This window comes from Choloepus didactylus, chromosome 20 (assembly GCF_015220235.1).
Source record: "Choloepus didactylus isolate mChoDid1 chromosome 20, mChoDid1.pri, whole genome shotgun sequence".
NCBI lineage: Eukaryota > Metazoa > Chordata > Mammalia > Pilosa > Megalonychidae > Choloepus > Choloepus didactylus.
In genome coordinates, this window is record NC_051326.1 from 33,496,487 (window position 1) to 33,519,763 (window position 23,277).

At 34.7% G+C, this 23,277-nt stretch overlaps 1 protein-coding gene across 1 annotated transcript in view; it reads left to right on the forward strand.

Moving 5' to 3' along the window:
• FZD3 (frizzled class receptor 3) overlaps nt 1-23,277 on the forward strand; it is a 140,626-nt gene that overhangs the window by 7,442 nt on the left and 109,907 nt on the right. The window contains exon 2 of the mRNA XM_037813024.1: nt 832-1,345. Coding sequence (XP_037668952.1) covers nt 1,157-1,345 — 189 coding nt within the window. The 5' untranslated portion in view covers nt 832-1,156. The remainder of the gene's footprint in view (nt 1-831; nt 1,346-23,277) is intronic.

Genomic DNA, 23,277 nt, shown 5'->3' on the forward strand with positions numbered 1-23,277 from the left:
GAGGTAGCCTCTATTTCAATTGTAATTCAATAATAGAAATACCTAATGCCTGATGCTCTGTATCATTTATAAGTACTTTTGCATACATTGTTTCAATAATTCACTCAAACATCATCACTGTGAGAGATGTGGTATTGGAATCTTTTTTTTTTTTAAAGCAGTTTTATTGAGATATTTTCACACACCATACAGTCCATCCAAAGTGTACAATCAGTGGCTTTTAGTATATTCACAGAGTTGTGCACTTGTCACAGCAACCAACTGGAATCATTTTGAGGAAGAAAATATCTGGGTTCAGAGAAGTTAAGCAATAGGTTTACGTTCACACAGCTAGTAAGAGGCTTGAGTCTATATCCTTTAACTTAATTTTTAGATCTCTTTCAGGGTATCATGGATGTCTTTTGCCAAATCAACTAATGTAATACTGTACTATTAATTTTTAATATATATAATAAATTTTAAATTTAATAACTTAGGTAATAGTTATGACAAATATCACTTAACCAAAATTCAGGACAACAGCATAAAAAGTTTTCAAAATGGATCAGATTTTGTGACAAATGAGAAATTGCCATCACAGACAAGAAGTTAAACCACGTGCTATATAGAGCTTGCATAAATTTGCCTTTAAGTGCTTTGTAAGGATTGTTTTAGGATATTCATAGCATACATGATAAAGTAGAAAAACAATATTATATCTTTATGAACTACCCATATATATTATCTATTATTTCAGTATGATATCTTCTATCAAAGATTTTAATATCAAGTACACAATAATTTCAGAGGAAATGGCTGATTTCTCACATTTTTTCTTTAAATGCTTTTCAGATATTTGGATCAGAGGAAGAAATAGCTCTTCTCCTAAAATGGAATCTGTTGTTTGGGAATGTGGTTAATCAACTTTATATGTTGGCCAAATGTGCCCTATGTAATAAAATGAAAAGAAGAGACAAGATGATGTCATTTTCCTATATTGTGAAACCAAAAACAAATGCCTTTTGTGAGATCAAGCAAACAAAGCTCTGACGGTGCAGAGTATTCAACTGTTTGAAGAACTTAACAGTAAGATATATAAGAAGTACTTTCAAGTTGAGACTCAGAAAGTACCGTTGAGTAGGCCTGATCATCCAAATCTCATTCAAATCCAGGAAGGATGGCTATGAGTTGGATCGTCTTCTATTTTTGCCCCTTGACTATGATTGTGGGGCACATAGGTGGGCACAGTTTGTTTTCTTGTGAACCTATTACATTGAGGATGTGCCAAGATTTGCCTTATAATACTACCTTCATGCCTAATCTTCTGAATCATTATGACCAACAGACAGCAGCTTTAGCAATGGAGGTAAGACTTTATCTATTCTTTCACATGTCTTAGAAAATGACTCTTATATTGCCCTGTTACCTAATCTAGTGAATGTGTCTGATAAACAACAGGGAAGAATTTAAGCTTTTTTCTTATTTTGACAGTACCGTATAACTATATCTTGTACATTTTAAAAATTGTATATTTATGCTCAAACTCTTACATGCTGAACAATTCATGTTTGGGGAGAGTTACTTTTGTCTTATTTTTTACATATAAACTTTATTATAAAGAAATTTGAAACACTGAAATATGGGAGATAATAGCCATTTAGAAATTTTACGTTATTTAATTTTTAATATAATAATACCTATTCTGTTAATTTGTCTAATAACCAAATTCAGAGAAAGAGCAGAAAATTATTCACAATTCAGATATTTAGTATTGAATCTAATATGATTGAAAAAAAATGAGTTCTTGTTCAACTTTTAGGTAAGTATTTGAATTTTCTTAAATACTTGGAATGATTTCCTGGTCTTACCTTATTCACATCAACTTAAGAATGATAACTCAAACAATGAAAATATTTTTGTTTAAATTATTCTTGACCTCTCAGGATTTTATGAAAAAATATTGGCTTACTTGAATTTTTCTAATGATAATTTTTCAGGCACTTCTCTTAATGATTTTACTTTATGAATGGATATAGTTAATAATGAGTTTAAATGAGAGAGAGAGAGAGAGAGAGAGAGAGAGAGAGACTACAAATTTTAGATTGTGGACAAGGTGATGTTCATTCACCAGGGAGGCAGTAAACAATGGTAGTAAGGAGCATAGGCTTTGGAGTTAGACAAACCTGGGTTTGAATTCTAGCTCCACGACTTTCTAACTGTATTACTTTGGGCAAGTTACTTAAACTTTGCTAGCATAGTTTCTTTGCTTATAAAATGGAGCTAATAATACCTGTATCACATGGGTTTCTTAAGGTACAAAATAAAAACATGTATATAAAGTACTTGGCACATAGTAAGTGTTCTATAAGTGATAGCTTTTACTATTTATCCATATTCTCATACTAATGTACTTACATAATATATATAATTTAGAGAGACTACTTTGTACTTTAGTCCCTTTTTTTTTCTTTTTTTTTTTTTACAGTGCTTTGAACAAATTGAAGCCTATGTGTTTTGGAACTTTTCATTTTAGAGTAAAACTCAAAATTTCACTAATTCAAACTAGACTAACACAAATCTGTTTTGGAAAATTTGTAGGAGGATTATTGTTTATAAATTTCTAAATGGTGGTGGTGGGGAGATCTTATATAATCCAAATATTTTAAAATGCTATAGAGGTTGAACAAAACATTTTCCACCCTTCCCTGATAGCACAAGATCTAATTGGTAAAGAGAGAGAGTTGGTATATAGACCATCAGATCAGGATATATGAAATTGGGTATTGGTTCCAGGCATGCTAGTCCTTGCTATATATTAAAGCCATATTTTTCTCACAAAAAATTTTGAAGTAGAAATATCTTTATTTCTGGTATCATATAAATCAGTATAACTCCCTTGGAAAGAAAATAGGGTAGTAAGAAGCGAGTCATAAAATTATTTGTATTGCCTGGGATTTAACTTTTGGCTGTACCGTACACTAGCATTAAGATTTTGGACAAATCATTTAACCTTGAGCTTTGGTTTCTTCAGTTGTAAAAAGGCAATAATAATGAAAATACCTTGAAGGGCTCTTAGGATATTTATAAATGAGGTATTTATAAAGTAGCTAGTGCAATTCATGGCACAAATAGGTGATTCGTAAATGTTAATTCTATGCTAAATTCTATTTCTATGTTATCCTAGAGAGAAAGTATTAGAGAATGTTATTTGCTTCAGGTGAAACTGCATCTTTGGTTCATGGGGGCATTCATGATGATGGTAGGCTATAGCTCTGCTTCTCAAAGATGCCGTATAGTCTAGATATTTTATTGGCAGTGGGGTTGCCTCTATTTGAATTTCAGAAGTCTAGGGAGAGTGCCTCAGTGGGTAATAGTTTCCAAGAGAAAACTCTGCTGATTTGAAGTAATGTTGAAGATGGTTGTTGGATGTGTAGTTGTCATATCTGGGCAGCAATGTCACTGACAGAAAAAATCATCAGACACAGTTTGAAGATGTAAAGTTTCTGTAATAGCAAAGGACTGGAAGCTTAGCAGACAATACAACATGCGTCCAGATGGAAATAAGACTTTTTGGGTCCTCACAAGGATTTATAGCTTCTGATGACACCTTCCACTTCTAGCCCTCTTCCGATCCAGAGACTCTGAATACGTGCCTGCCAGCTTTTACCAGAAGTACATGGAGTGTACAATCCCAGCACATTCTTGAGTGTTCACTTTGAAACTGAATGAGTCGAAAAACAATTTCTCAAGACAGCATCTCTCAGCAGCTCCAGGTTTCAAGACTGCCTATGGTTCATTCCTATACTGTTGTTTGGTGAGGCAGAATGTTAAGTGCCTGGAGCAGAATTTTACAGGGGGAGTGAAGTAGGGATTCCAAAGAAGAGTGTAAGTGCAGAGTCTGGTTTATTTCAAATTTGCCTATTTGCAATCAAATGAGATGTTCTTTCATTGTGTGTGAAGGATTCTTAGTCTGTACTTTCATTTTAAGTGGGAGAAGTTTAAGTAAATGGGATAATAGATGTGTCAGTCCATTAAGTTAGAAAAGAAGGTCCTTGCTAATATATTTATTTCTCTATAACCACCTTCCCAAATGGGTACATCCATATACAGAAACATAAACTAATTTTTTTAAGTTCTTAACTTGATATCTCTCTTTTTCCTCTAAGTAAATGGCCTATGATAGGGGGAAAAAAAAAAAAATCCACATTCCTGAGTTTCCCAGGCCATTTTTGAGCTGTCCAAATGGCTAAGCAAAATTTGGGGAGCTGTCCAGCATGGAGCAAAAATCAACAAATTGTCAGTAACTACCAGGCCACACATTTTCAGGTATTTATGACCCCAGTGATATAAAAGAGATCTGAGCAGCTTTTCCTTTATATTGAATAATGAAACCAAATGGAATGGGAAGGGAATAATGAAAAAGCATTACAATAGGGGTGGGAGATTTGTATTGTGCCATTAACTAGCTTATGACCTCTGTGTTGGTTTCCTCTAGGGAGTAAATTTTTTCCCTGTCTGTTTTACAGGGTTTTCGTGAAGATCAAATGAGATAAGTGACTAGTATATTAAAGAGTTCTGAAAAATTAAAGCTCTCTGTGAATGCAGAGCATTTATTCTTTGTTGCCTTTTACTCTGTCCTCAATTTCAGTTAGTATGTGGAAAGGAGCAATCTTTAATCTTTTTGGAGGTAGGTTGTGTGCTTGTCTACTCTATTTTTTTTTAATTTTTTAAATTTTTTTTTATTTTTTAAAAAAGGAGACTTATAAAGATAAGAAGAAGATAAACTTCTGTGAGTGTTTGTGTTTGCCTCCATTTCCTGTTTCCCTTTGTCATTCTAATTAGAGACTGTCTGTTATTTAACGTTTGGTTGTAATGGGAGAATGGGAAGCTGCCAGCAGGCAAGATAGCTAGTGGGAATACAGAGCCTAAAAGCCTGAGCATCCTTGGTATCCTTTATAGTTCATTAAGGACAAAGTATGTTTGAACCAGTCTCCCAGTTATCAAACTCAAATTTTAGGCTTATGGTGTTTTTTTTTTTTTAGCTTTTTATTATGGAAAATTTCAGTTACATATAAATATAGAGAGAATAATATAATGAATGCCATGTGCCCATCATCCAGCTTCAAAAATTATCAGCCCTAGCTAGTCTTGTTTCATCTGTCACTGCAGCCTCCTGTCCCCAAAACTGTATGACTTTCAAGCAAATCCCAAACACCATAATTTCATACACAAATATTTCAGTATATATTTCTAAAAGATAAGGACTCTTAAAATATATAAACACAATACCTTATCACTTGTGAAAAAATAATGCTTCCTTAATATCATCAGATATCCAATTAATGTTTGAATTACCCTGAATGTTTCCTAAGTTTTTAATAGGTGATTTAAAAAAAAAAATCAGACCATATACATTACATTTAATTGATAGGTTTCTGAAGTTTCTTTTAATTTATAGATTCTCCTTCCATTTTTTGGTAATATGCTTGTCCTATAGAGTTTCTCATAGTTTGGATTTTGTGGGCTGCATCCCTGTGATGTTCTCTTGTCCTCTGTCTCCTTTATTTTCTGTTAACAGGAAGATATATAGTCTTGATTAGATTCAGGTCTGATTTTTTTTTTTTTTTGAAACACTGCTTCATAGATGGCACAGCATACTTCTGCCAGGAGGCACATAATGTGTGGTTGCTGTTCTTTTTGTGATATTAGCAGCTGATCATGTCCTAGACCAATAATTTTATTACAGGTTTGCAAGGTGGTGAAATTCTGATTGTATCATTCCTTCTTCATTTATGAGCAGAATACTTCTATAAATAGAAGTGTTCCCCAATTGATTATTGGGTTATTCTGATGTGCAGTTTATGTAAGAAAGTTGGGAAAAGTACTTGAATTTCCCCTTTATTTACTAGATTTTAGAATACTGAATTGATTCCCAAGCATACTCCAAAGGTGGCAGTGAGGTTTTTTTTAGTATCATTCTGACCTCATGGATTTTTAACATATTTAACGTTTCAACTCATTGCAGTTACTCTTCTTATTGGTGCTAAAATGTTCCATCTTTGGAAGTGGGAGCCTCTTCAAGGTACCTCCTGCATATTTTTTACCACCACACCAGTGGTCTTTGATAGCTTACTTGTATTCTGGTACAATCTGAGTTCATTTAATAAAATTTTGCCTCAAACTTTGAATCAGCCATTTCTCTTGGGAGCACTGGTTCCTTTTAATTGGAAATGATATTTAGAGACCACCTTCTGGGTGCTAAGCCTGTTACCACCATGTTGGTCATTTTTAATCCATTTCACCAACATGGCTAGGAAATATTCTTTGTTTTAAAAGAAAAAAGAGAGAATACATCATGAATGCTATTGATACTTAAAATTCAGATAATATTGCAAGGTTTTTATTGAGTATCTTTAAATTTATGGCTGTATCTCTTTTCTCTTATACTGAAGCTTTATTATACACACATTGGTTACAGAATAATAATAGCAATATTATAACAATATGTTTACTGGAAACAGTTTAGTATTTCTTTGTTGTCCTTTTTGTCTTTAGGGATGTATCTCACTAAGTATGTACAGTCAAACTATTGTGTGTTTAAAGTGACTTAAATAATTCCTCTCTGTGTGGTTAAGTTCTTAGGTTTCATTTTGCTTTTGTTTGTGGGGTGTTACTTTTTTATAATTATGTTTAAAAATGTTACATGTAAAATAAAGTACATTCCTGGAAGTCTTCTCTGCCTTATTCTTTCCTTCTTCCTAAAGGTAGCCATTTAAAAAAATTTTTTTAGTTAATCCTTCCATTAAAAAATTGTAAATATTTATAATACTGTATCTATCTATATATCCTTCTACTTTTTTGATACAGTACCATATTATCTTTTCCACTTTACAATATGTCCTAGATATTCCATAGTAGTATTTCTAGATATTCTTCATATTTTTATAGCTACATTTTTTACAACATTGGGTTGGATATACCATATTTATTTATTCGGTGCCCTATCAATGGACATTTGGGTTGTTTCCTTTCTTTTGCTATCACAGATAGTATTGCATGTGTTTTTTCATATTTTTGCTACTGTATCTTTGGGATAGATTCCTAGATATGTGAGTATTGAATCAAAGAATAAATGCATACATTACTTTCCTAGATATTGCCAAAACTTTCTAAAGAGGTTGTACCATTTTGCATTCCCACTAGCAGTGTATGAGAGTGCCTGTTTTCCAGCTTTACCAGTAAAAAACTTTTTTGCCCCTCTGATAGGTGAAAAATGGTATCTCAGCAATGATCTCGTTACCTCCTTCCTTTATAGATGCAGAAACTCCTTCATAATTATTGGTACATGGGGGTTCATTATATTATTGGGAAGAGTATGAAATAATTCAAGCCCTAGTTTTGCTACTTATCAACTATGTAACAGTGAGAAAGTTACAATCTCTTTGAGCCATCAGTAGAATGGGATTGGTTATTAGAATCAAATGAGATATGTGAAACTGCTTTTTTTTTTTTTTTAACATTGGTACCCAGAGAATCAAATCCAAAGCATGATAGGCATTCACAAATCGGTGAATTTATTCATCTTTTTATGCCCAGTACCTAGCACAGTGCCTCCCATAGTAATTGCTATATAAATATTTGAATTAATTAATGAAACTTATAAATTTTAAATCCCTTAAGAGGTGGTAGTGGTGGTGGTGGTGGTGACGGTTTGTCATGGTTGTGGTGCTGTACATAAGCACTTAATCTCCTGGGGTTGTAAATTAGTAGTTCCTTTGGTGGGGATAATGGTGGTAAACTCAAAATCAAGGATATCATTACATACTTGTGAAAATTAGTTTTACCTTGCATGCTTTTTTTGGTTTTGTTTTCTTTTGTTTTTGACAGGGTGATTTGAAGCTTTCAACATTATGTGTTTGCATATATTAGTGGTATAATTAAGCAAAAGAATAAAGTACCCCAGCCTTCCCATCTCTGGGCCTTTCTCATTCCTTCTGCCTTAATACTCTTATCTCCATCTTTGCTTTTCAAAATCCTAACTATTGTAATGGAGTCATTATTAAGGAAAAAAAAAAAAAAGAGTAGATTACAAAACATTATCTATGGTATCATTACATATATAGGGGAATATGTGTGTGTGCGTGTGTGTGTATATACATACTCCTGCCGAGTAAGTGATCTGGAACAATTTTCACCAAAGCAAATAGTGGCTGTTCCTGAATTAGCACGATTCATTGGTGTTCTTTATATTTTTCGTTTCAAATTTATATATTCTGGTTTTTCTGTAAGAAACACGTTTTAAAACTAGAAAAATTAGTAAAGAAGCTTTATTTTTAAAAATCTCGACTGTCATTTTTTTATCCAGCCCCCAAAACAGTGCCTAAGACTTAGTATTTATTAACTATATTTTGTATGAATGCCTAAAAACATAAGGAAGAATTTGGTAAATACCACAAAAGCACGAAATGCTAAGGATATTCCAAAGAGAGAAGGATCATACATGAAGGAAAGTTTCAAGTTGCAGGTGGCATTTGAATGGACCTTGAGAGACAGTTTTTTGTTTTTCTTTTTAATAGAATATAATGAACCTCCATGTACTAAAAATTATTAACAGTTTGTAGATAGGCTTTTCAGAAAATTACTTTTTAAAATTATATTTATTCTTAGAATTCGTGGGTTATACCTTTATAATACATGCATCATATATCAGATTTACTTTCTTTTCTTTTTTTTTTTAGGTTAATATTAATTAGTTGGTTTTCCCTAAGCAAACAACAGTCTACTGAAGTGTACAGAGAATGAGAAGTCTGTTATGTGACGGGGAAAACTAGCCAGGAATTAAGTTTCTTAATCGAAAAATGTACACACACAAATAGTGGAGTATTATTTGTATTTACTCACATCCTTTTCTAATTTTAGAAAAAAAAATAGCAGATTTAAAATTTTTTAATGGATTTTCTTGTGTGACAAGTCACTTTAAAGGGATATCTTTTAAGTACTTGTTTTAAATTAAATTACTAAATGTGGTGGATACCTTTTATCTTTTAAGACATACCATAATTCAGAACTGTTCATGGTATTTGGAAGCTTAAAAGTTTACTTACTAAAGAAAAACTGGATTTATGAACTGCTCCGGGAACTCAGTCCCCTTTGACTTATGAAGATAAATATGCTTCTGCGATAATGGCAAATTTCTGCAAACCAATTCACTGAAATTCTGTGGAAAGTATTTAATATGCTATCTTGGGACATTTTTAAAAATTAAGATTTGTAAAAGAAAAGCACATCTGTGGGATTAGAGGTGTTTTTATACACCTAGAAATTTTTTTTAATAAAATAATTCTTCATGGTTTGGACCTCTCACTAGGAATTTTATTGTTTACAAAGGTGGGGTTTTAAAAGGTCTTATTTTTAACCACTTAAAATTATGTTAAAAATAATTTCTTATCTGGATCTGAAAAAGCTTATGAACACTGTTTTTGCTTTTGAAAGCCATTCTACATTTGGTTACACATTTAGTGAATTTATTCCCAAACTCAGTAGGGCGCAGTATCTATGGTTACCAGACCCTTTATAGAGTGACAAAGGTTGGAATTCTGAGTCTCATGAGTCAGATTTTGGCCTTTGACTCTGTCCCCTTTTCACACCCCTTGCTAAGCTTAAGCCCATGCTATGCTTCAAGGCTTGTCAGCTAGCAGGTTCCTATGGTAACAGGTATGGAAATTTGAAAGAAGAAAGAGAACGAGAGCATAAAGGCTTGGTTGATTTGAATTTGAACAAAGAATGGAAGGTTCCATGTAATACAACTTTGTTCAGAAAGCAGAAATTTAATTTTAGAAAGTTACTTTTCAGTTTGTAAACATCTTATTCCCGGGTCTTGATTTGGTGAACAAAAGTAAAACTGTTTAAATAAGTATTCAGTGAGAATCTTTTAAAACTCAATCACCTAAATTTCATTTTTCTACTTCGTAGAGCTATAGTAGTATTTCTTACCTTTATATATTTTGTTTTCAACTTTACAGTATTCAAGATACCTCATTTAAATGTTTATTTTGCTGTGGTTAAAAATTGTTAAAATCAAAACAATTTGCTTATTTTAAAAAAATTGGTATTTTGATATGTTTTATGTAACAGATTTATTGAGTGTAATTTATATAAATAAACTGTACCCATTTAAAGTATAATATTCGATGAGTTTTGACATGTGTATACCACAGTCAAAATGGAGAACATTTGCATCACCTCAAAAGTTTCTTTTTTCCATTTCCTGCTCCAGATAACCACCAATCTGCCTTTTGTTAGTATGGATTAGTTTTCACTTTCTAGTGAATATAGTGAATGTAAATCGAATCATAGAATATCTATTTTTCTGTGTGCTTCGCTTCTTAAATCAGCATAATGATTTTGAGATTCATTCATATTTTGATTTGCTTTTAAAAATGGCATTCTAGTTGACTTTCTATATAAATGGAAGCACTTGGCAGTTGAAAACAGGATATTCAGCAGGGTTCCTCATGCCCACCAAATAGGCCTGCTACAGATCTATTAATTTACCTAATCCTCCACCTGTGCTTTTTTCTTTATTGAGACAAAATTCCCATAACATAAAATTAACTATTTTAAATTGTACAATTCAGTGCCATTTATGACATTCACAGTGTTGGGCAACTAGCATCTCTATCTAGTTGCAAACTATTTTCATCACCTCAAAAGTAATCTCCTTACCCATTAAGCAGTCAGTCTTAGTCCCTCCTACCCCAAGCCCTGGCAATCAACAATCTTCTTTCTGTCTGTCACAACCCAGCTTAGCCCTAGGACTAAGAACATGCCAGGCACGGAGTCAGACATGCGTTTAATAGGACTTACTTACAGGAGTTATGGTTCCGCAGTGGCGGTGGGTCAGTAACCATGAAAGTTAGTGCTCCACAAAAGCAGAGGATGGCAGGGAGTGGTTTATAAGGGTTAGGACAAGTGTGTCTGTGTGTGGGGGTAGGTAAGAACAGAGTTTCAGCAGGGTCTTGTGGAGCTCTGTTATCAACAGTGATCAGGGGAGGGGAATTTCAATGCTTTATTAACAATATATTTTTTCCTCTCTTGGGGAGGTCTGATGACTTTTAAAGTTTGTCCTGGTCAAGTAGGAGGCTATGTGAAGTCACTTTGGAGGGGAGGGGCACGAGCCCTGGGCCCCCACATTGACTCTGTGGAGTCACCTATTCCGGACATTTCATATAAATGGAATCATATAATATATGATCATTTGTGTCTCTCTTTTAGTTAGCATAATATTTTTGAGGTTCATCCATGTTATAGCACATAATGTATACTTCATTCCTTTTTATGGCTGAGTAATATCTCATTGTGTATATATATGTATACCACATTTTGTTTATCCATTGTACATTGATTGCCATTTGGGTTCTTTCTATCTTTTGGCTGTTGTGAATACTGCTGTTATTAATATTCATGTATAAGTATTTGTCTGCATACCTGTTTTCTATTCTTTGGGGTATTTACCTAGGAGTGGAATTGCTGTTTAACTTTTTAAGAGAAACTACCAAATTGTTGTCCATAACAGCTGTACATTTACATTTTTACCAGCAGTGTATGAGGGTTCCGATTTTTCCACATTCTGGTTAGTGTGAAGTGCTATCATTGTTTTGATTTGTGCTTTCCTAATGACGTTGAGAGTCTTCATTTTGCCTGTTGGCCATTGTATATCTTCTTTGGTGAAATGTGCCTTCAAGTCATTTGACCATTTTAATTGGGTTGTTTACCTTTTGTTGCTGAGTTGCAACAGTTCTTAATATATTCTGGGTACTAGACCCTTTTAAGGTATATGATTTGCAACTATTCTCTGCCATTCTGTCTTTTTACTTTTTTGATGATGTCCTTTATGCACAAAAGTTTTTAATTTTGATGAAGTCTAATTTATCTATTTTTGTTTTATGGTTCATATTTTTGATGTCATATCTACAAATCCATTGGCAAATCCCAAGTTCGTGAAGATTTGCTCCTATGCTTTTTTTTTCCCTAAAATTTCTATGGTTTTAGCTTTTACATTTAGGTCATTGATGCATTTCTAGTTAATTTTTGTATGTGGTGTGAGGTAGAGGCCCAACTTCATTCTTTTGCATGTGGATATCCAGCTGTCCTAGCCCTATTTGTTGAGGAGACTATTCTTTCCCTTTTGAATGGTCCTGGCATCCTTGTCAAAAATCAGTTGGCCATAGAAGTATGGATTTATTTCTGGATTCTCAGTTCTATTCCATCGGTCTGTATATTTGTCCTTATGTCAGTACAACACTGTTTTGATCATTGTAGCTTTGTAATAAGTTTTAAATTGGGAAGTGTGAGTTCTCCAACTTCGTTCTTATTTTTCAGTTGTTTTGGTTATTTGGGGCCCCTTGCCGTTCCATGTGGATTTGACGATTGGCTTTTCCATTTCTGCAAAAAAGGCTGTGGGAAAACTGATGGCTACTACATTGAATCTGTATATCGCTTTGGATAGTATTGTCATCTTAATATTAAGCATTCCAATCCATGAACATGAGATTCTTTCCATTTATGTAGGTCTTATATAATTTCTTTCAGCAATGTTTTGTAGTTTTCAGTGTAGGAGTCTTTCATCTCCTTGGTTAAATTTATTCCTAGGTATTCTATTCTTTTGGATACTATTGTAAATGGAATTGTTTCTTAATGTCCTTTTTGGATTATTCATTGCTGGTTGAATAGAAATATAATATTTGAATTATGATATTGTACCATACAACTTTGCTGAGTTCATTTATGGCTTTAGCAGTTTTTTTGTAGGTTCTTCAGGATATTTTATAAATAGGATCCTGTCATCTGCTAATTGAGTTTTACGTTGATCTTTCCAGGTTGGATGCTTTATTTCATTTTCTTGCCTATTTGTTCTGGCTGGAACTTCCAGTACAATGTTGAATAGCAGTGGGGAAAATGGGCAAATCTTGTCTTGTTCCCGAACTTAGGAGGGAGCTTTCAGTATTTCATCATTCACTGTGATGTTAGCTTTGGGTTTTTCATGAATATCCTTTATTCTGTAGAGGAAGTTCCCTTCTGTTCCTAGTATTTTGAGTGTTTTTATCATGAAAAGGGTGTTAGATTTTGTCAGCTGCTTTTTCTGGATCAGTTGAGATCATGTGTTTTTGTCTTTTTTTTCCTTTGTTCTGTTAATGTGGTATGTTACAAGAATTTTTTAAAATGTTGAATCATCTTTGCATACCTGGTACAAATCCGCTTGATTGTGCATATAATCCTTTTATAATATGCTTTGGATTCACTTTGCTAGTATTTTGCTGGGATTTTTGCATCTATATTCGTAAGGGAAGTTTGTAGTTTTCTGTGGTGTCTTTGCTCTGGTATCAGTAAGGATGGCCTAATAGAATGAGTTAGGAAGTGTTTCCTCCTCTTCTATTTTTTGTAAAGGGATTGAGAAGGATTGGTGTTTATTCTCCTTTAAATGTTTGGTTGAATTCATCAGTCTTTTTTTGATCCTACACTTTTTTTGTTGGAAGTCAATCTCTTTAATTGTTGTAGGTCTGTTCAGATTTTCTATTTCTTCTTGAATCAGTTTTAGTAATCTTTATGTGTCTAAGAATTTGTCCATTTCAGCCAGGTGATCTAATTTTTTTGTTTACAGTTGTTCATAGTATATTCTTATAATCTTTTTCATTACTGTAAGGTCAGTAGTAATCATTTTTTATTTTAGTTATTTACATCTCTCTTTTTTCTTAGTCAGTCTAGTTAAAGGTGTGTTAATTTTGTTTATCTTTCCAAAGAACCAACTTTGGTTTTGCTGATTATCTCTCTTGTTTTTCTTATTTCTAGTGTGTTTATCTCTGTTCAAACCTTTTTTTCCCTCTCATCTGCTAGCTTTGGGTTTTGTTTGCTCTTCTCTTTCTAGTCGCTAAAGGTGTAAATTTATGTTTTTAATTTGAGTTTTTTCTTAATTTTTTGATGTAGGAATTTATAGCTATAATCTCCCCCTGAGCATAGCTTTCACTGCGTCCTATAACTTTCTGTATGTTGTGTTTTTGTTTATATTTGTCTAAGAGTATTTTTAATTCCCTTTGTGATTTCTCCTTGACCCATTGGTTAAGAATGTATTGTTTAATTTCCACATATTTGTTAATTTAAAATTTTTCTTTTGCTACTGATTTTTAGTTTGATTCCATTGTGGTTGGAGAATAAACTTTGTATGATTTCAGTCTTTTTGAATCTACTGAAATTTGTTTTGTGGTCTAACATATGGACTCTCCTGAAGAATGTTCCACATAACTTGAGAAGAATGTATTGTATTGTTATTAGGTGGAATTGGACTTCATGTTCACTCCTAAAAAGGCTGTCTCTTTTCTAAATATATAGTTTCTAGAATATTAAACTTTTTAAAATAATTTCTTTTGTTATAGAAATTATAGTTTTACAGAAGAATCATGTGGAAAATACAGAGTTCCCATATATCCCTCCTATTATTAACAGTTTTCATTAGTGTGGTACATTTGTTGCAAGTGATGGAAGAGTATTATAATTGTATTATTAACCAAAATCCATTGTTTACAATAGGGTTCACTGTGCTGTACTGTCCTATGTTTTATCTTTTAATTTTTATTCTAGTAACATATATATGGCCTAAAATATATGGCCTAAAATTTTCCTTTTTAGCCACATACACGTATATAATTTATTGATGATAGTTACACTCACAGTGTTGTGCTACCATCACCACCATCCCTTTCCAAAACTTTACAATCAACCAAAATAGAAATCCTGTACAAATTAAGCATTAACTCCCTGTTCTCTGCCCCACCCCAACCCCTGTCTACTTATATTCTAGATTCTGTCTCTGTGAGTTTGCTTATTTTAATTAGTTCGTATTAGTGAGATCATACAATATTTGTCCTTTTGTGTCTGGCTTATTTCACTCAACATGCTGTCTTCAAGGTTCCTCCATGTTGCCACATGTGTCCGAACATCATTCCTTTTTACAGCTTAATAATAGTCCATGTGTGTATATAATCACATTTTAATTTTTTCGTTCATCGATGACAGATACTTGGGTTGCTTCCATCTTTTGGCATTTGTGAATAATACTGCTGTGAATATCAATGAGAAAAATCTGTTTGAGTCCTTGCTGTCAATTCTTTTGGGTATATACCTAGAAGTGGGATTGCCAGGTCATATGATAATTCTGTACTTAGCTTTCTGAGGAAATGCCAAACTGTCTTCCACAATGACTACACCATTTTACATCGCCACCAGCAATGAATGAGTGTTCCTATTTCTCCCCATCCTCCAACACCTGTAATTTTCCATTTTTTAAATGGTAGTCATTCTAGTGGGTGTGAAATGGTATCTCACTGTGGTTTTGATTTGGATTTCCGTAATAGCTAATGATGTTGAGCATTTTTCATGTGCTTCTTAGCCATTTGTATATCCTCTTTGGGAAAATGTCTGTTTAGGTCTTTTGTTTTGGGATTGTCTTTCTATTGTTGAGTTGTAGGATTTCTTTTGTGTGTGTGTGTGTGTGTGTGTATGCATATATATCTTTTTGGATAGTAAATCCTTATTGGATATGTGGTTCCCAAATATTTTCTCCCATTGACTAGGTGTCTTTTCATTTCATGATAAAAGCCTTTGATGCACAAAAGTTTCTAATTTTGATGAAGTCACTTTTATCAGTTTTTTCTTTTGTTGCTTGTGCTTTGGGTGTAAAGTCTAAGAAACCATTGCATAACACAAACACAAAATCCTGAAAATGCTTCCCTATGTTTTCTTTTAGGAGTTTTATAGCTAATTATTATGTTTAGGTCTTTGATACATTTGGAGTTAATTTTTGTATATGGTGTGAGGTAGGGGTCCATCTTCATTCTTTTGCATATGGATATCCAGTTCTTCCAGCACCATTTGCTGAAGAGACCATGTTAAATATTTTTTAATGTGTGCTTTACTTTTCTTGTTAAAAAGTAAAGCATACATATACTGGTTGTGTGTCCTAGAAACATGATTAATTTTGTAATTAACTGCCAAATATGGCTAAGAAACTTTGTCCTAACCTTTGAATCTTTTTTTAAAAATCCACTCAAAAAGCCTCCTCTGTCAAACTTTTATTCTTCTCTTCCCTGACTTCATCATTGCTTCTTTTGACATGGCATCCTTTCTGTTTGTATATAAATTGGCCAGAGCTCTAACACCTTGTTCTGAGTTTTCCTTTTCTTTCACCTCTCATTCCTTTTTCACATCACCGTCATTACTGTTACTCTAGACTTGTGAATTCTACCTTGTTCATCCTCCCTTCATCATTCTGTGTACTCTTTACACAATTAGACCTACTCCTGATGTTTTTTAGAAGCTTTCTGAACCAACCAATATCAAGGAACATTGGACAAAAAAACGTGAATAGACATTTCTCCAAAGAAGATATACAAGTGACCAAACAAAAAGGACATGAAAAGATGTTCAGCATCATTAGCCATTAGGGAAATGCAAATCAAAACCACAAGGAGATGCCATTTCACACCTAATAAATGGCTTATTGAAAATTGAAAAATTATGGGTATTGGAGAGGATGTGGAGAAACAGGAACACTCATTCATCACTGTTGGGAATGTAAAATGGGTATAGCTGCTGTAGCAAGCAATTTGGAGTTTCTCAGAAAGCTAAGTATAGATTTATCATATGATCTGGAAATCTCACTTCTAGGTATTTACCCCAAAGAATTGAAAGCAGGGACTCAAATAGATTTTGTACATTGATGTTCATAGCAGCACATTCACAATTGTGAAAAGATGGAGGCAACCCAAGTGCCTGTCAGTTGATGAATAGATAAACAAAAAAGAGCTATAAAAAGGAATGAAGTTCTGATACATGTGGCAGTGTGGAGGAACCTTAAGACAGCATGTTGACTAAAATAAGCCAGACACAAAAGGACAAATATTGTATGATCTCATTGAAATGAAATAATTAGAATAAGGAAATTCAAAGAATTTAAGTTACCAGGGCCAGTTATTAGGGTAGGGAATGGGGAGTTAATGCCTAATCAGTACAGAATTTCTTCTTAAGGTGATGGAAAAGTTTGGGTAATGGTAGTACATCATTTTGAATTTTTTTTCCAAGCATGTCTTTATTTTTTTACTCTTCTAACCCCCACACTGGATAAAGGGGGTGGCAGTCACAAGGTTTTTAGAATCACACAGTCATAAGCTAAAAGCTATATAGTTATACAATTATAATCAAAGATCAAGGATACTGGATTACAGTTCAACAATTTAGGTATTTCCTTTTGGCTCTTCTAATAAACTAGAAATTACAAAGAAATATCTGTATAATGATTCAGTAGTCATAATCATTTGTTAAATCCTAATGTCTCAGTTACAACTTCTCCTTCTTATCTGCTCATTCTCTCCATCTTCAGGGATATCTGGGCAATGACCATTCTAACTTCTCTCATGCTTAAAAGGGGTGTCAAAATTATGGGGTAGAGAAATGAAACTGGTTGATGTTATGGAAGAGACTGGTACCTCTGTGTTTCAGGGCTTATCCTGCATAGGAATAATCTGGAGGCTTTAACTTTCTGAAAAAGTAAACATAATAAGTGAAACTTTATAGAATTTTAGATACAGCACAGGGTATTCTTTAGGGTTTTCAGGAATACTGTTGGTTGGAACTTGGCATACTGTGGGGATTTGCAATATCTGGCTGAAGCTTGCATAAGGGTAACCTCCAGAATGACCTCTCGACTCAATTTGAAATCTCTTAGCTGCTGAAACTTTATTTTGTTTCATTTCTTTGCCCCTTTTTGGTCAATGTGGCATTGTCATTTTTACAATGCCAGGGCCAGGCTCATTCCTGGGAGTCATGTCCCATGTTGCCAGGGAGATTTATACCCCTGGGAGTCATGTTCAATGTAGGGAGACGGGTAGTGAGTTTATTTGCAGAGTTTGGCTTAGAGAGAGGGAGAGGCCACGTCTGAGCAACAAAAGAGGTTCTCTGGGGGTAACTCTTAGGCATAATTATAAATAGGCTTAGCTTCACCATTACAGAAATAAATTTCATTAAGAGCAAGCCCCAAGATCAAGGGCTTGACTTTTTAAATTGGGAGACCCTAATGCTTCGAGATTACCAGGAATTCCCCGTGTGAAAAAGTTTAATATTTCCACATTTCCTCCCAGTCCCTTAAGGGGACTTTCAAATACTTTTTTATTTTCTGACCCAAATAACTCTGGAATGTAGCGGGATATTACATTAACCTGTACAGAATAACAAGATCTTATTCCCTATTGTAGGTTCCATGTAATTTGTTTAAATAAACTGACCAAACAGGTTAAATTAGATAGTGTGCTACAGAAAATTAAAATTTTGGACAAAATAAACATCTCTTCCTTTGGTCTCATGCAGAAGTTGAAGTTTTAAAATACAGACAGTATCATCCTTTATCCAGTATTTTGATTTACTTTAGTCCTTACCAGATCATCTTCACTCATATCTCAAATTGAAGTCTGATCTTTTCTTCAGCTTATTTAACAGTTGCTATATGGAGTAATGCTGACTTTTAGAGCTGCAGAACGCTTAAAACTCTGAGTATCAGGGGTCCCACAGATACCCAAAGTTCCAGAGACTGACCATATTATACACAAAGAGCTCAGTATCAGAATTTAGAAATAATAGTTAAAACTCAGGAATAAATGTGACTACTGTAAGAGCTTATGACCTAGGCCCTAATTTTCTTAAAGGCATTTTCTAAATGAAGCTGTTTTCAGAAATTAACACATTGGACAGTTGACATATGTTCCAGTTTGCTAATGCTGCCATTATGCAAAATATCAGAAATGGATTGGCTTTTATAAAGGGGGTTTATTTGGTTACAAAGCTACTGTCCATGAAAATGTCCAGATTAAGGCATCAACACTAGTATACCTTCACTGAAGGAAGGCCAGTGGTGTCCGGAAAACCTCTGTTAGCTGGGAAGTCACGTGGCTGGTGTCTGCTGATCCCGGATTGTGTTCTAGTTCTTCTCTCAGCTCCGGGTATTCTTCAGAATGTTGCTCTTGGGGCATTTTGTCCTATCTTAGCTTCACCAGAGCAAACTCTGGGCAAGCATAAGTCTGCTTTCAGGGGCCATCTCCAAAATGTCTCTCTCAGTTGCTCTCCAAAATGTCACTTACAGCTGCAATGAGTTCCTTCTGTTTGTCAGCTCTTATATATGGCTCCGGTGATTTAATTCAGACCCTCCCTGAATGGGTGGGGTAGCACCTCCATGGAAATTATCCAATCAAAGATTCTCGCCCACAGTTGATTGAGTTACATCTCCATGGAAACAATGAATAGGTTCCAACCTAATCAATACTAATATGTCTGCCCCCACAAGATTGCATCAAAGAACATGGCATTTTGGGGGGGCATAATACATCCAAACCGGCACAACATGTATTGGGGTCATCAGCCACCAACCACAGCAGAAGTTTGGTCCTGTCTCACTGTGCTGGTGAGACTGAGAGTGGAGCTGGAACACAACCTGGGATCAGCAGATGCCAGCCACGTGCCTTCCCAGCTAACAGAGGTTTTCCGGATGCCAGTGGCTTTTCTCCAGTGAAGGTATACCCTATTGTTGATGACTTACCTTGGACACTTTATGGCCTTAAGACTGTAACTTTGTAACCAGATAAACCCCCTTTATAAAAGCCAATTCATTTCTGGTGTTTTGAAAAACGGCAGCATTAGCAAGCCAGAACACTCACCTTTACACATTTACCAAGTTGTGTTGATTACCCGGTAGGGCATAATTTCTAAGTTATACAGTCCCAGTTTTTATCCCCTAGCTTTCCTTCTGGTGACATACACGACTCTGGCCTTTGTCTTTCAACCATACATATACTTTGCTTTGTTAATTACACTTCCAGTATTGTGCTATGCATTTTGGAACCTTTACAATGAGCCTTATTGAACATTCTGTACTCCTTAGTCATCAATTGCCCAATCTCTGCCCACTTTCTATCTCCTGATAACCTGTGCTCTTGAATTTAATTCTGAGACTTTGCTCATTATACTTAGTTTATATTAGTGAGACCATACAATATTTGTTCTTTCATTTCTGGCTTATTTCGCTCAACATAATGTCTTCAAGGTTCATTCACCTCATTGCATGCCTTACAACTTCATTCCTTTCTGCAGCCATACAGTATTCCATTGTATGTATACACCAACAGTTTACCCTTCTGTTCATCAGTTGATGGACCCTTGGGCCACCTCCTTCCATTGGCAATTGTGAATAATGCTGCCGTAAACAGTATGCACAAGTCTATTTGTGTCTCTGCTCTCAGTTCTTCCAAGTATATACCCAATAACTGGGTTGCAGGACCAGATGGCAACCCCATAGTTAGTTTCCTGTGGAGCCATCACACTGGCCCTCCAGATGGGCTGCACCATTCTACTTCCCTACCAACAATGAGTAGAAACATCCCCCTCTCCACATTTTCTCCAGCACTTGTATCTGTCTGTTTATTTTTTAAACAGTTTTATTCACACACCATACAATCCATCCTAAGTGTACAGTCAGTGGCTTCTGGTATAATCACACAGTTATGCATTCACCACCACAGTCTATATAGAGAACATTTCCATTTATTCCACAAAGAAAGAAGAAAAGAAAAGAAAAAGACAAGGAAAAAATCCCATACCCCTCCCTTATATCCTCTCTTATTGACATTTAGCTTTGGTATTTTGCCTTTGTTACGATTGATGAAAGAATATTACATTCTTACTGTTAACCAAAGATCCTGGTTTGAATTAATTGTATTTTTTCCTTATGCTGTCCCCTTTTTAACACCTTGCAATGGTGACATAGATTTGTTCTCGCTCATGTAAAAACTTTATTATATTTGTACAGTTAGTCACCATCATTGTTCACTCTAGGTTTCGCTAAGGTATACAGTCCCAGTTTTTATCCTCTGCCTTTCCTGTGTTGCCATACATGCCCCTAAACTTCCTGTTTCAGCCGTACTCACAGTCAGCTTTGTTCATTATACTTACAATATTGTGCTAACCTTTGAATATAATTTGTCCTGACCTTTGAATCTTTTTTTTAATCCACTCAAAAAGCCTTCTCTGTCAAACTTTTATTCTTCTCTTCCATGACTTCTTCTTCTTTTTTTTTTATTTTTTTATTTTTATTCTGTTTGCTTTCTTTTTTTTTTTAATCATCATTTTATTGAGATATATTCACATACCACGCAGTCATACAAAACAAATTGTACTTTCGATTGTTTACAGTACCATTACATAGTTGTACATTCATCACCTAAATCAATCCCTGACACCTTCATTAGCACACACACAAAAATAACAAGAATAATAATTAGAGTGAAAAAGAGCAATTGAAGTAAAAAAGAACACTGGGTACCTTTGTCTGTTTGTTTCCTTCCCCTACTTTTCTACACATCCATCCATAAACTAGACAAAGTGGAGTTTGGTCCTTATGGCATTCCCAATCCCACTGTCACCCCTCATAAGCTACATTTTTATACAACTGTTCCATGACTTCTTCATTGCTTCTTTTGACATCACACAGAATTGTTCTATCCGTTTCTGAATGCTTACAATCAATCTTGTTAAACATTCTGTACTTAAGCATCAATTGCCCAATCTCTTTCCTCTTTCTATCTCCTGATAACCTGTGTTCTCAAAGTTTACTCTCAGAGTTTGCTCATTATAGTTAGTTCATATTGGTGATACCTTATAGTATTTGCCTTTTTGTTTCTGGCTAATTTCGCTTAACATAATGTCCTCAATGTTATTCCATGTTGTTGCATGCATTATGACTTTATTCCGTCTTACAGAGGCATAATGTTCCATCTTATGTGTATACCACAGTTTGTTTATCCTCTTGTCAGTTGGACATTTGGACTATTTCAATCTATTGGCAATCACGAATAATGCTTCTATAAATATTGGTGTGCAAATATCTGTTTGCATCCCTGCTTTCAGTTCTTCCAAGTATATATCTAGTGTTTTGGTTTGCTAAAACTTCCGGAATGCAGTATACCAAAAGTGGGTTGGCTTTTACAGTAGTAATTTATTAGCTTACAAATTTACAGTTCCAAGGCAGTGAAAATGTCCAAATTAGGGCATCAACAGGACCAGTACCTTCTTTGAAGAAAGGCCACTGGCATCTAAGGTTCCTCTGCCAGATAGCGAGGCACATGGCCAGCATCTGCTGTTCCTTCTCTCCTGTGTTTCATTGCTTTCAGCTCCTGGCTTCAGTGACTCTCTCAGCTCCTCCGGGGGCTTTCCTTTTAAGCTTCTGTGGGTGTTTCTCTCTCTGAGCTCTCGGCTTTTTTCTGTCTTTTATCCTTGTAAAGGACTTCAGTAAAGGATTAAGACCCACCTTGAATTGGGTGGGTCACATCTCAATTGAAACAACCTAATCAAAAGGTCTCCCCCAGAGTAGGTCTCCACCCACATGGATAGATTAAAAGAACATGGCCTTTTTTGGGGTACAGAACAGCTTCAGACCAGTACACCTAATAATGGGAATGCTGGCTCATACGGCAATTCTATACTTAGCTTCCTGAGGAACCACCAAACTTCCTTCCAGAGTGGCTGCACCATTGTACATTTCCACCCACAGTGAATAAGTGTACCTGTTTCTCCACATCCTCTACAACACTTGGAGTTTCCTGTTTGTTTAATAGCGGCCATACTAATAGGTATGAAATGATATCTCGTTGTGGTTTTAATTTGCATTTCCTTAATAGCTAGTGAAGATGAGCATCTTTTCATATACTTTTAAACTATTTGTATTTCCTCTTCTGAAAAGTGTCTATCATATCTTTTGCCCATTTTTTAATTGGGTTGTTTGTCTTTTTGTTGTTGAGTTGTAGGATCTCTTTATGTATTCTGGATATTAAACCCTTATCTGATATGTGGTTTCCAAATATTATCTCCCAAAGAGTAGGCTACATTGTTATTTTCCTGACAGTGCTCTTTGATGTACAATGGTATTCAATTTTGAGGTGGTCCCATTTATCTTTTTCTTCTTTCATTGCTGCACTTTGGGTGTAAGGTCTAGGAAACCATGTCCTACCATAAGATCTTTAAGATATTTCCCTACATTTTTTTCTGGTTCTTTAAGGTCAGTCATCACTAAAAGCCTCTGTCTGCTTGTTGGGGGTCTTAGTTTGTATTCAGCAGTCCACATTTGTTGATTAAAACCCCTGTTGGAGCTGCGCTGAGCTGTATTCCCTTGCTCCGAGAATGCTGCTTTCTACCACAGCCAGGTTTTGC